Raw genomic sequence first — 14,168 nt, forward strand, 5'->3', positions numbered from 1 at the left:
TGTATGTTTAGATTTTTTTTTGCCTAAACAAATACTCGCAAGTTAATATAGGTTCCATGCAACTTTTGGAAAGTGAAATCTCAATAAAGGATTTTTTTTTTGAAAGATTCAATAAAGGATTTAAATGGGGGTAATATATAAAATTTAGGTTCCATCATATAGGTTCATCATTGAACCTTTAACTATGCGTTTCATTCATGTGCTGGGTGAAGGCTATTCATTTTTCATCTTTCATCTACCAAAAACGACTACCCTACATGACAAAAAATCTACTATTTTCTTTGGAGCATCATGTGGCATCGTACCAAGAGTACTTTTAAAAAGCCAATTATACCTTAAACTTTGTGCATTTTTCTCGTGGTAAAAGTATTTTGCTTTATAGCAATAAGAAATCAATTATTTAAATATCATTGAGTATAAATAAATGTAATCGATTGCCTTTAGAATGTTAAAAGTAAATATTATTGCACTTTATGGCCTATTGTCGATATATAACCTAAATTTTAGATTACTGCCTAGAAATTACTGATATATAGCTGATAAATCAATTTTTAGTGATATGCTAGGTTGCCAAGTGCAGATAAATTCCCGCTAAACTTGTGACTATGGATGTGATCAAGGTTTTAAATTTCGGTTTCGGTACCTATTTCGGACTGATTTCGGTCCGAAATTTGGTATTAAGCTTCGAAATTTGGGACTGAAATTTAAAATGTCGGCCAGAAATTCCGAACCGAAATTTTGTAACATTTTTTTTTTTTTTTAAATTCCATTTTCTCAAAATTTCGGCCGAAATTTGGTATTTCTTTAAATATCAAATTTCTGGAAATTTCGGTTTCAAAAAAGAAATTTCGGATTTCGGTCAAAATTTAAAACCATGGCTGTGATGTACTTCTGCTTCCGTTTTTACTTCTCTCTGGACTGGAGTCATATTGATATTGTTGTGTACATTACTTGTGTGGTAGTTGGACCTGAGGACTTTTGCTTGCGTCTTACTATGCTCAATTTTCATGAGATACATATGTACTATTTTTATGTGATTTGAAATCCAGGTACAACTCAAGAAGGAATTAGACCTTCGTCGGAATGCTGAGTCTTCAGTATCTACAGCTGAAGAGAAAGCTATACAGCTAGAAGAAAAACTTCGGCAGGTTTCTGAAGGCATGGAAAGGGAGAAAAATCGTCTTTATAGTGATCTTTTACATTTGCAAAGCGAGTCAAAGCTTTCTCTTTCTAGAATAAATGCAGATGTGAGTCATAGGTTGCCTTGGTCTTGGTTTTGACTTGATATATTTATTCTCTATAATTTTATTGCTCTTTTCCTTGTTTCAGCTTGAACGAATGGGTTGCAGAGCAAATAATGCAGAGAAAGAGTCGGAGCTACTGAAGAAGCAATTAGAGGAGCTCAGAGAACAGCTAGATGAGGTTGTCAACATTTCTTGAAGTTATCTTGCCCTGCACATAATTGCTGTTGGTTCATTAGCATAATTTTCGGGAATGTTCTTTTTAATTGTTTTTATGCATTTGCTTCTTATTTAAAAGGGTTTCAAATTTAATCTTAATATGGTAAACAACACAAACCCTAGAAAGAAAATCACTGGATAGATTTTTGTAGTTGCAAGTGATGTTTTCTGCAAGAATTGTTTTAGCGGCTGAAACCTGTAGTAATGTGATTTGAACTAGTTTCAGTTTTATAAAATTTGCTTTATTAAGTATCAAAAGTACTGACGATGATAAATCGATTGAGACAGGGTTTAAGATTTTACGTGTTTTCTCTGAACTATATAACTTAATTTCTACTTTAAGCAGTTTGCTTTGAAACTTATGTATTCAACTATCCAGGCCTCATGTCCATTTATAGTATGAAATTCTACTCATAGATATGCCATTTTAACTTTTCTTTTCCAGTGTCTTCATCAGAAGTGTGAAGTAGATAAGAAACTGTCGAGTCTCACTGCTCTATCTCAAGAAGTTACTTCCACAGATGCCCATACTCTGGTGAAGCATCTGCAAGAAGAGCTTAGGAACTGTGTAAGTTGTTTAGTTTTTCTGGTATCATATTCATGCAATTTTTTCCATTAAAAAAAAAGAAAAAATCATGCAATTTTAAATTTATTCTTCATTTATTTTCTATGATATACAAGTGACATTCATTATTATAGGGTGGATCTTTCCTTGGACTGATTGCATTTATCTTTTCGAAGTTCTTCCTTTTATATGCCCATTACTGCCTCAGTTTTATGCTTCTCTGTATCTCTTCAAGATACTTAAATAGTAATGGTTTCTTTCCCTGGTCATTTTAAAGTCCTTAGTATGCGATGAATGATTAGGACGCAGATATATAAGCTAAATATTTTTTTATTTGGATTTCATACACTTAACCTGTTTGCTACTTTGCAGTTCATACTGCAAACTGGTTCATTAACTGTTCACAATTTGCTAGGGACCTATGTCAACCTTACTAAGCTGGACAAGCCTTATTTAAGGACTGCGTGGTTTTTAGCATTACCCAAGGATTGGGTGTTTTTTCCCTTTACCAAGGGGCTAGGATCATCCGATGAGTGTGGGACTAGGGGCAATAGACCGGACTTGTGATAGTTGACAAGATTCAGACTCAATCACCGTACATGTGGCGGTGGGTCCATTCCATACAATACTGTTTTCCTAAAAATAATTTTCTCTCTTTTTCTTCTTCTTCTGTTTCATGTATGGATTGGGGATCCTGATAGAGAGACTACCAAGTGCTCATAACAATCAAGATTATCATCCTCCATTAACCTTAAAAACTCATCATTCTATCAGTGTTAATAGCTATTGAAACTTCATAATTTCTTGTAATTATTTTCTGTTAGGTTTCTCCTTTATTGATTTACTGCTGAACTTATTTGAGCTGCTTTCTGTTTGAGCTGTGCAACGGACCACTTTCTTGTTTCCTGTCATAATTTCTTTCCATTTTCTTTCTAAAAAATTTATCTACTTTACTTGGTTTGATTTCACTTACTAATAGGAGGCTGATGTGCGAGAAGCAAGGAAGTTGAAATCCTCTCATGTAAATAATGAGTTATTGAAAGAAAAGTTGTTGGAAGAGAAGAGCCGGAGAGAACGGGCAGAAGAGGACTTCTTCAAACTACAGGCTGAACTGCTGAATGTGAAGAAATTGGAAGATGAACTGACGTCTTGGAAATCTATCTTCAAAGAGATTCCTGGTGTCTCTTGTTGTGATGACGTACCCAGAAAATTTGCAGGGTTGCAAAAGTATGTGCTCTCTCCTGTTCCAATAATTTTTAATTTCATTTCTTGTTGTACATCTTCGATGGAGGTAGTTTTTTTTTTAAAATAATCTCATATAATTACTGCAGCCATTTGGCTACATATTCGTTAGGGAAAATTTGTCTGGGGGCCATTGCAGAACTTAGTCTAGCCTGAAAATCATGATCTTGCTTCTTAAAACTTTCCGCACAAAGCCTGTTTGGTGTATGATATCAGATCTTCTAGGTTGTTAGATTTCTCTTGAACTTCATGTGAAACAACCAATTACTCCAAAAGCTTAAGCCGTTGGAGATGGCGTTATATAATAATTTATACTTTTAACACTCCGCCTCACGTGTGGCCCCTCTTTTTAGGGTTGGCCTACACATTGCACATGTGGCCCCTCTTTTGGGTTGGCCATTACATGTGGATTTTTAATATCAAGGAGTATTGAAACCAGGACCTTTGCTTTGATACCATGTGAAACAACGAATTACTCCAAAAGCTCAAACCCGTTGGAGATGGTGTTATATAATGTTTTATACTTTTAACACTTCACATATGCAGTGTCTACCATTTAATGCTCTTCTCATAGTTAATTTGTTGCTCTTGTGTGTGATGTAGGGAGGTGATTGAGAGCATGATGAAGGTTGGTGAGGTGAGTGCTCGTTTGAAAGAGTTGGAGGTGGCCCTGGAAGTCACAGATCTCGGTAAACAACTTGCTGAAACCGAGGTCACATTGGCCAAAGAGAAAGCAGAAGAATTAATGGCAGAGGTTAAACGCCTTGAGTTGATGGTGAGTATTAGATCAGGCAACTTTCAGCCATATTAGTTTTTCCTTGCCAGTTTGGACATATATGATCTATAGAAATTTCAGCCGAAATACCGAAATTTCCACCGAAATTTCGGATTTCGGCTGGGACCGAAACCGAAATTTATACAGAGATTTTAAGATTTACACCGAAATTACCCAAATTTTAAAAATATCCACCGAAATTTCGGTTTCCGAAACCAAAACCGAAATTTCAAACCTTGATTTCAGTTGTGTTTGATCTGTTGTGAGCATATTGTCTGTCACATGCTCTCTAGCAACTTTCAGCCATGCTATTTTTTCCTTGCCATTTTGGACATATATGATCTATAGAAATTTCAGTTGTCCCTAATCTGTTGTGAGGCATATTGTTTGTCACATGCTCTCTACAGTTAGCTATTTTCTAAAATCCGAGTTTTGTTTCTGGAAGCTATAGTTTCATGGGAGAGAAATTATGGACAAACATTTGCAATTCCTGTTGGTGTACTCTTTTACATAGCATTCTGGTTGTCGTTTTGCAATATAAAAGTAAGACTTGGGAGTCTAAAACACCTGCAGTTAGATGTGAGGATTTAATGGCTGATTAAGCATTTGGAGATTTTGGATTCATTCACTCATTGCTAAGCCGGGAAATGATCCAAGAGAAAAAAACCTACTCTTTTAGGGGGACTCTGTGTGTGTGTTTGTTTGTTTGTCTCTCTCTCTCTCTCTCTATGTATATATGTGCACATAATTGATGCAGTTCTGGGAATGATTTTCACACTCTAAATGGTGCAAGAGAGTGTTCTAACTGTTCAAAAACAACAAATCTGATGTGATCTACAATAAATGTTTCGAGAGCATGGAAAACAACCCCGAAACCAAACAAAGCACTGATGATGTAGCCGACACTTCGAATTTATTGCCGACACACGTGTCCTGCCGTGACCGACAGCACACGCGTGTCCACCCGTGTCGACACTCCTTTGGACACTTTTAAATGTACTGCTGTAAGTGTTAGGCTTGATTTGGTTGCGTGGAGTCCGTGGACACATTTTTGTGCTGTGTCAAGTGTGACATTTTGTTTTATTATTGCATATTGTGTTTACCTCTTTTATTATTAACTTTTTTTTTAATACTCTTTTTTAACTCTTGTTTAACTAATATTTGCTGTTGTATCATATATATTCTTTCTATATTTTAGTCGTGTCCCCGTTTCTAAATTTTGGGGGTTCGCCGTGTCCGACACTTCGTGTCCGTATCGACACACGACACCCGTGTCCATGTCCACAAATCATAGCAAAGCACAAATCAGGGGCAAATCTAAGAGATTTAAGCAAGAATAAATCCAGAAACAGAAAATATCATCCAAATAATAGAGAAGAGAGATTAAAGAGATCTTATGAGAAAGTATCAAAATACAGCACACTAAGGTTCCAATCCAAGTCGAAAGCCCTTGGGGATTGGAATCCCTGAGAAAGAACCAAGTTCGTTTTCAAGAAATGAAACCCAAGCTTAAACCCTACGTTGGGTCTTCCCCGGTTGCTTGAACATGATGAATCGTGAAAGGATTAAAATGCCCTCACTTAAAAAAATAACTAACACCCTTTTAAGTTAAACCCTTGGTTATAAAGGTAAGCTACTAAATTCTTAAGCTAATAAAACCCAAATATACACGGATCTCTTGGTTGGTCATGGTCACTATAATGCCTCATGAAAATGGTTGTATCTAAGGCAACTCCATTGGGAAATCGAATAATATCTTATCTTTGTAATTTGAGACTTTTCTCTTCCCTTGAATGTGAGAGACCTGAAAGAGAGTCTGAAAATGCTTGTGAAGAGGCTCTGTGTACTCTTTTATTCTTTTGTATCTAAGGCAACTCCATCGGGCAAAAAATATCTTATGTTGGCCCTGTTTCTATTTTCTGAAACGAAAACCTTTAGTCTTTCTCCATCATAAGCATATGCTATATTTTTTTTCTCATTGGATGACAAAAGATGCACGTTACTTCCATGGTTCTAATTCTCGTTCAAAACTGACATGAAATGCTCAATATGTTTCTGTTTTCATTCCCGGCGAAATGAAATCTTTCAGTCAAAACGTATAGATCTATATAACTTTTGTCATGTTGATCGAAACATAGTCACTTTAGCATGTAAATTATAAAACTTAGGCATGACGTGCTGAAATTTCGACCAAAGTGCATTTAAAACCTTGTGTTTGCACATTTTTGTTTGTTAAATGCTTATTTAATATTTTTTGATTGTTTCTTCAATCATCGTCCAAATACATCAAGTAGTTGTTGTTGATTTGATGCATTTGCACATGGATTAGTGCATTGATTTTTATTTTTCATGAATTTATGATTTTAGAAATTGAGAAAAAGTATATTTTTGTTTAAAAACTAATCATTTATGCATGTTAGCTTCTAATTTTTTATATGGGTTTGTTAGGAGTCGGTTTTTTTATTTCAAAAATTAATTATTTTATTTTATTTTTCCTTTTATAAAAATTAATTATTTTATTTATTTTGTCATTAAATCCTTTAAAAATAGAAATTTTTTTTTTTTGGATTTTTTTTATCATATATGCATTTAAGTTTCTATTTTTTTATATATGAATTATTCCTGCCTAAGTTACCAATTAACGGAGTAAGATTTTTTTAATTTCATAAATTAATTATTTTACTCATCTTTTATTATCTTTTAAATTTCCATCAATATATTATACTCTTTCATTATATTGTACTTTGTGAAATTAATGAATGAAGTGGCTTTTTTCCCTACATTTTGTGTTTAATTGAAGCATATGTATATTTGATCATCTTCAGTTTAGAATGGACCTTTCTGTTCAGGACACGTGCGACAGCTTATGTCATTTAGTGTTTGTACTTGCTAAAACTATCATGGATGTCTATTTTGCCTATATGATGGTTTCTAAGTTTGTATTTGTGTTTTCATTTCACAAAGTTTTATCTTACTTTTTTATCATTTGAATGCATTTCCATTAATTTCCGTCATTTTACAAGATTTTCACCAAAATCTATGACAGAAACTGACACATTTGCATTTCTGTGGTTACCGACAATCATACTGAACCTGACATTTAAAACCTTGACTACTTCCTCACCTAACACACTTCACATGCTAAGAGTTTTGATGAATTCTTGCTATCACCAAACTTTGATTCAAGAAACCTCTGCAAAAAATAAGACACCGGTTGAAAGTTGTGACCACCAAACTGAAACTGGTACCAAACTCATCCTTAATTTTGTTTGGTGTGGTGAAACATCTAGTCTGATGATGGGACTTAGTGGACAATGTCGAGCATAATATTTTCATAAGAAATAGCTCTATTGATATGATATGTGTCTCTCGGCCTTTCGTCTTCTCCTTTAGGCTGACGCCGCCTCATGGTTCCACACAATCTAATGCAATGAACTTAGGGCCTCCTACAAATGAAGGCTGGTCTTCTGAGCTTCTGAATCCCCGCTATGTTTTTCAACTACCTTCTCATGCATCCCACAAAGGAACAACTGCTATAATTTTTGTAATCTACAAATTTAAATGTAGCTTTACGGATTAATGAATTATAAGTGTAGCTTTACGGATTAATATGGACTATGGAGTTCTTTCTTTCAACCTAAGTTATAAAATCCGTTTCATTTCGGCCGGAACGCACCGAAATTCCAGTTCCGGTCCGGATTCTGCAACAAAACACCCCAATATTTCGTTCCGGGCCGGATTCAGGTGGATTCTGGTCATTCCAGCTGGAATTTCGGCGAATACTGGAATTCCGGATGAAACGGGCGAAACACCCTGTTTCGTCCGGAATTGAATGAAAAGGCGGAAAAAATTCAAAAAAATTATTGAAATGCCATTATGGCTGTTGGATATGTTTATTTTGACCCTTCTACCCTCATTTTTGACCGTTTTATAGACGTTGGAAGGGCACTTTTCGTCTTTTTCGCATCCAAAAGCTTTCACATCACTATATACACCTCTCTAACCATTGTTTTTCCACCATCTTCTCCTTCACCCTTCTCTTACAACTTTCACTACACCACTTTCCCACATACTATTATCTACTCTAAGCTTTTTTTAGACTCTTCAAGCTTCTCAGATCTCTACATTTTAAGTCTTCCCCATCCAAAGATCCAAATAATTTGGATCATGATCAAGATCAAGATTAATCTCATTCTCAAAGGGAAGGAGCAAGGCTTCAAAGTACTACAAGCTTCCACTACACAACACATACAACTATACTACAAGACAAGGGCTTATCTCCTCCGACTAAGGCTTCGACTTCAAAGGCTTTTATCTCCGATCTCCCCCATTTCTAAAGGCTTCAACTTGGAAGGCTTCTACTATCTCTCCTACAAAACACTTCAACTTAAGGGAAGTGAAAGCTTTCTTTGATTTCATTTCTTTTCATTAAGTTAATTTCATTTCCTTATTCTTTTTTTCTTCAATTAAACTCAAAATACAATATGAGTTGGGTACCTTCTAGAGGAGTCTTGTCTATTGGTTCCGCACCCGCTAGATCAGATGACTTGACATGGGCCTATGGCCTAGTGATTTTGGGCCACCGAAACTGTGTTAAATGCACTTTTTGTGATAAACTCATAAAGGGTGGAGGTATAATCCGGTTTAAAGAACATCTAGTGGGTGTTCCTTGCGAAGTAGCAGCATGTAATAAAGTCAATGCCATGTAAAATGGAGAATGGGGGTAATGTTAGAGCAAATGAGAAAAGAAAAGGCTAGGAAAAATGTAACTAGAGCAGAGGTAGGTAGTTTTTATGGCACCCCAGAAGAAGAAGAGAAGGAAGAAGAGGAGGAGGAGGGGGAGGAGGAAGACATTGGCAGTGGGAGACCACCTGCGCCTAGGCGTAAGGGGAATGAAGTTGTTGTAGAACCGAGTGAGGCAAAGAGAAAAACAAAGGGTATTGTAGGGGGTTGAGAGATTATTTTGCACCACGAACAACCCCTGGATCCCAACCAGGCATTAAGAGTGCTTTGGCAACTAAAGAAACCGTAGATCGGGCAAACATGACAGTTGGCATGCTTTGCTATGATGCCAACCTGCCTTTTAATGTTGCCAATTCACCATATTAGCAACCGATGTTTGATGCCATAAATGTCGTAGGTTCGGGTTATAAGGCACCTACTTTTCACGATTTAAGGGGGAGCATATTGAAGAAAACTGTAGATGAAGTAAACAGCTACTTGGGGGAAGTTAAGAATTCATGGAATAGTTGTTGCAACACTATGGTCGATGGATGGGCAGACACCAAACAACGTGCCTTAATTAACTTTTTGGTGTATTGTCCTAAAGGAGTAGTTTTTTAAAATCCATTAATGCATATGGCCTAGTGAAGAATGTCGATGCGTTGTTTAAAATTTTTGATGAGATTGTTTTAGAAGTAGGTCCAGAAAATGTAGTGCAGTTTATAACTGATAGTGAGCCAAGTTATAAAGCTGTTGGGAAGAAATTAGAAATCAAATATGACACCTTCTTCTCGACCCTGTGTGCAGTCCATTGTTTAGATCTGATCTTAGAGCACCTGGGCTAGCCGGATGTGTTTCATCTAATAGGAAGCACAATTGACAAGGCTTGAAAGGTTACGAGGTGTATCTACAATCACACAATTCTATTGAACTTGGTGAGAAAGAATTTCACAAGTGGGAGGGACTTGTGTCCACCTGCGCAGACCAGATTTGCTACAAATTTCTTAAGTATACAATGTTTGGTGTTTCATAAGAAAGCACTTCAACAAATGTTCATGTCTGACGAGTATGCTACTAGTAGGTATGTCCGACACCAATTGAGTGAAGAGATAGTTACTACAGTGTTGGACAAAGAATTTTGGGGACTACTGTAAGCATATTCTAAACATCAGCGAGCCTCTAGTGAGAGTAGACCGGCAAGACAAACCGGCGTTGGGTTACCTATATGAGGCCATGGATAGGGCCAAAGGTTAAGGAGTAAAAAGTCAGATTATATTCCCATCTGGAGGATTATGGACCAAAGATGGGAAAACCAACTTTACAGTCCCCTCTATGCAGCAGGATACTTTCTTAACCTTTTCTCTTTTTCAGTTCTACTTTCTCCAAGCACAATGAAGTCACCAGAGGCTTGATGGAATGCGTTAACCGATTAGTACTTGATGAAGTTATGCATGACACTATCACCAGTCAAATTGAGAGCTATCGGGAGACTTCCGATATGTCTGCATTGAAGATGGCAATCCATTGGGACCAAGTATATTGGTTTATTAATTTAATTAACTTTATTTCATGTAAACTTTCTACAAGTAAATGCTTGATTATTGTTTATTTTACAGTTGCATGGTGGAACCCCTTTGGAAATGGCGTCCCGGAGTTACAGAGTTTCACCGTCTGAATTCTAGCCAAACTTGTAGTGCGACTGGATGTAAAAGGAACCGGAGCACTTTCGAACACATCCACTCGTCAAGGAGAAACTGGTTGGAGCACTAGAGATTGAATGACCTGGTGTTTGTCCATTAGAACCTCAAGTTTCAAGAAAGATATGCTACTTAACTGAAATTAATGTTCTCATATCTCACCTCTTAGATTTTTAAACTTTAAATTTAAACTTAGTACTTTCTCATTTGTGTTGGACATTATTTTCAGGGACTTAAAGATAAAATCTTCTATCACTAGCGACCCACTGAGTATAGATCACCTAGATGTTATGATGGATTGGGTTGTAGAAGATGGCGGTGTTGTTTTAACGCCAAAAGTCATTGGTTGGGAAAATATTGAAGTGTCTACCTGAGTTGCTGGGGCCGCCGCCGCCGCCGACACAAACCTTGAAGATACTCCTCATGGAGATGGTGGTGACGACGACGACGAGGGCTACCACTCGGTTGAGTATGATGATCCTCAACCATACGATTCACCATGATGATCCTAAAGTCCCAGACCTGAGGAGGATTGATGAGTTACTTGACCTAGTGAGCTTTGTTATGAGAGATGTGATTTAGAGATGTATTTTGCTTATTTCTTGTTTTTATGTATTAGTTGTAGTAAACCTTGTTTTTTAAGTAATAAAGATGCATTTTTTACATATTTAGTTCATTTAATTGTTTCTTACAATTTCTGATTTTTTGGATTTTTTTTCATATTTTTAATTGTTAAAAATATAAAAAATTTCCCTTGTCGTAGCGAAATGAAAAGTTTCGAACGAAATGCGGAAAGAAACGGATGAAACACCGAAACGTTCCGTTCCGGTCGCCAAAACAAAACGGCGAACAAAACGGGATTTATAACTTAGCTTTCAACCTTTGTGTTATTTTACTAGAAGGGCCCGTTTTACATGTGAATATGGATTCTCACGAGATGAAAATAAGAATCGTGTCACTCCACTTTAAATTTCTTAGTGCTTATCATCCCCCCTACTTTGCCATGTGTGAGATGTCAACGTTTAATATCTTGACCTGGTCAATCTCCAATGTTCTTCAACTGTATGCCCCACCTCTACAAATTTTAAGCATGCATATTATATTTACAACAGATGTGATGTTATCATGTTAAGGATACTATTAACAAGAATGTCACTGCACAACATACAAACATGTGCATCCATATCCCAAACACTCAAACGCCATAATTCTGTTTTGAGTTTTTGAATCTTCTTCCTGATTTATACTTTTAAGTGCAAGGCCTATTACTTTTGTCTTCAATTGCTAGGTTCCTCTTGGTGTTGTACTCTGCACACTTCTTAAAGCATTGGTAGGCAATCTTCAATGGCTTCAGTCTGGTAGTTGCTCACCTACTAGCATGCTTGAGAACGTAGCAGTTTTTGCCCCGTGAATGTCAATTGTGGAGTGATATAGGATAGATCACACTTGTATGGGGTTTCCAGAGACTGGAACGAGGGTGACAGATTATCGAATCGTGGACGTCCATGAATATGAAAAGAATAGGGAAGTGATATATATATATATATATATATATATATATATATATATATATATATATATATATATAGAGAGAGAGAGAGAGAGAGAGAGAGAGAGAGAGAGAGAGAGAAGGGTTCCTGCGCTCGAGCGCAGATAGCTTATCTGCGCTCAAGTGCTGGAAACAGGGGTGGGGCCACATGGGGGGGGGGGGGGATCCTAAGCATTCATTTGACAGGCTCCATCATGGATGGGTGGTGTACCAAAAATCAGCTCCATTGGACCCTCTTAGGGTGTCCATTTGTGGGGGAGAAAATGGACAGATACTGTTTGTCCACAAATCTGCCCATTTTTCAACCCACAAATGGACACCCTTTGGTGATCCAATGGAGCTGATTTTTGGTGGACACCCTATCCATGAAAGGGCCCATCAAATGAATGCTTTGGATCCCCCCCAATATGGCCCACCCCTGTTTCTGTGCTCGAGCGCAAGAACCCTTTACTCTCTCTCTCTCTCTCTCTCTCTCTCTCTCTTTCTCACACACACACACACACACACACACACACGTAAAAAAACCCCGTGCGATGCACGGGCCGACAAGGAACTGTACGTACCACATCATAGGTTGATCCAAACCGTCCATGTGATGGAACACAACATCAATAGGTAGGTTGTGCCCGTAAAATCATTTCCATAGAAAATCATGGGTGGGGCCACATTGTTGGGGGGATCCAAAGCATTAATTTGTGGGGCTCTTTCATGGATAGGATGTCCACCAAAAATCAGCTCCATTGGATCACCATAGGGTGTCCATTTGTGGGGTGAAAAAATGGGCAGATTAGTGGACAAAGAGAATCTGTCCATTTTCTCCCCACAAATGGACACCCTAGATCCAATGAAGCTGATTTTTGGTACACACCCCATCCATGATGGGACCTTTCAAATGAATGCTTAGGATCCCCCCAACAATGTGGCCCCACCCATGTTTCCAGCACTCAAGCGCAGATATGCTATCTGCGCTCGAGCGAAGGAACCCTTTTCTCATATATATATATATATATATATATATATATCCGCCCCATTTATTTACTTGGGACAGCCAGCTTTAGTGTACATGGCAATCAGGCACGTTGAATCCTTCCCACGTGAAGTACATCAGCCCTTCTACAATCATAGATACACTGAAGCTGGCTGTCCCAAGTAAATAAAAGGGGTGAATTATCATTTCCCAAAGAATGATAACAAAAGTGCGACAAATCTGGACAACAGACAACTTCTATGATTTGGTCATGAATATATAATAAAACAATAGAGATTTTGAGAGTTTCACGAGTAAATTGAATTATATAATCAATCTACACATAAACATGCAAATAACAAGAATATGAAGAAGTCACAATCTCGCAACTAGGAAATTTCAGCAACCCCAGAAGGAATAAATTTTAATCCCTCGTACAAAATCTTACTAGGTCTCAAAACAACAGCAGAGGCCTATGAGATTCTGGATCTCAAAGAAGGCTTTTAGCTTGGTCAAGAGGTGTGCGGACACAAGTCGGGAATTTGCAGATGTCGGGAAGTTGTAAAATTAGTTTTGGGACAAAACGAAAAAGGGATGCAGGGTATGGATGGATTTGAATGATGTTTTGAAGGTAGGAGAATTTGTACAATGGATATTTTGGGGTTTCAGGTAGATAGGTGTGCGTGAGGTGTTGGTGTTGGTTAAGGGTTAGGTACAAGGTTTTAAATTTCTGTTTCAGTTTTGGTCATCAATACAATGGAAACATTTCGGTTTTGGTACGAAATTTTGTAAAATCACGGAAAAATTTTGGTACGAAATCATGGCTGAAATTCAGGTAAGATTTTTCACCACTGTTTTTTAGTATTTGTCAGTTTTAGAAATATCTTAAAGGAATGTTCTTGTTCTTCTCTTTTCTGCGAGTGGAGTTGATTTTTGTCAGGGGTTCTGTCAAATTGTTGACATTTCGACGGAACTTTACTTTTTTATATGAAAATGCATGTTTCGCATATTTTGACCGAAACATTAACGAAATACTGAAATTTTAGGTTAAATCTGGTATTTTTGCGAATTCAAGTGGATTTCATTTTGATAGAAGCCGGAATCCAAATATTTTGGCCAAAATGAAATGTTTCAGCTGAAATCTAAAACCATGGTTAGGTAGAGGTGGACATATTGTATAGTGTATAGAGA

General features: G+C 37.1%; 1 protein-coding gene across 5 annotated transcripts in view; it reads left to right on the top strand.

Annotated features, from left to right (window-relative positions):
* Nucleotides 1-14,168, top strand: part of MAD1 (mitotic checkpoint family protein) — a 38,636-nt gene that overhangs the window by 11,452 nt on the left and 13,016 nt on the right. For 4 of the 5 annotated variants that reach the window (XM_077375684.1, XM_077375683.1, XM_077375681.1 and 1 more), the window contains exons 4-8: nt 1,050-1,247; nt 1,330-1,422; nt 1,906-2,028; nt 3,005-3,252; nt 3,871-4,042. In XM_077375684.1, the coding sequence (XP_077231799.1) occupies nt 1,050-1,247; nt 1,330-1,422; nt 1,906-2,028; nt 3,005-3,252; nt 3,871-4,042 (834 nt within the window). The remainder of the gene's footprint in view (nt 1-1,049; nt 1,248-1,329; nt 1,423-1,905; nt 2,029-3,004; nt 3,253-3,870; nt 4,043-14,168) is intronic. The other variant, XM_077375685.1, reaches the window with a different exon arrangement.

Source organism: Tasmannia lanceolata, unplaced genomic scaffold, assembly GCF_043159265.1.
Source record: "Tasmannia lanceolata isolate RefF3 unplaced genomic scaffold, GAP_Taslan_0.1 ptg000054l, whole genome shotgun sequence".
Taxonomy (NCBI): Eukaryota; Viridiplantae; Streptophyta; class Magnoliopsida; order Canellales; family Winteraceae; genus Tasmannia; species Tasmannia lanceolata.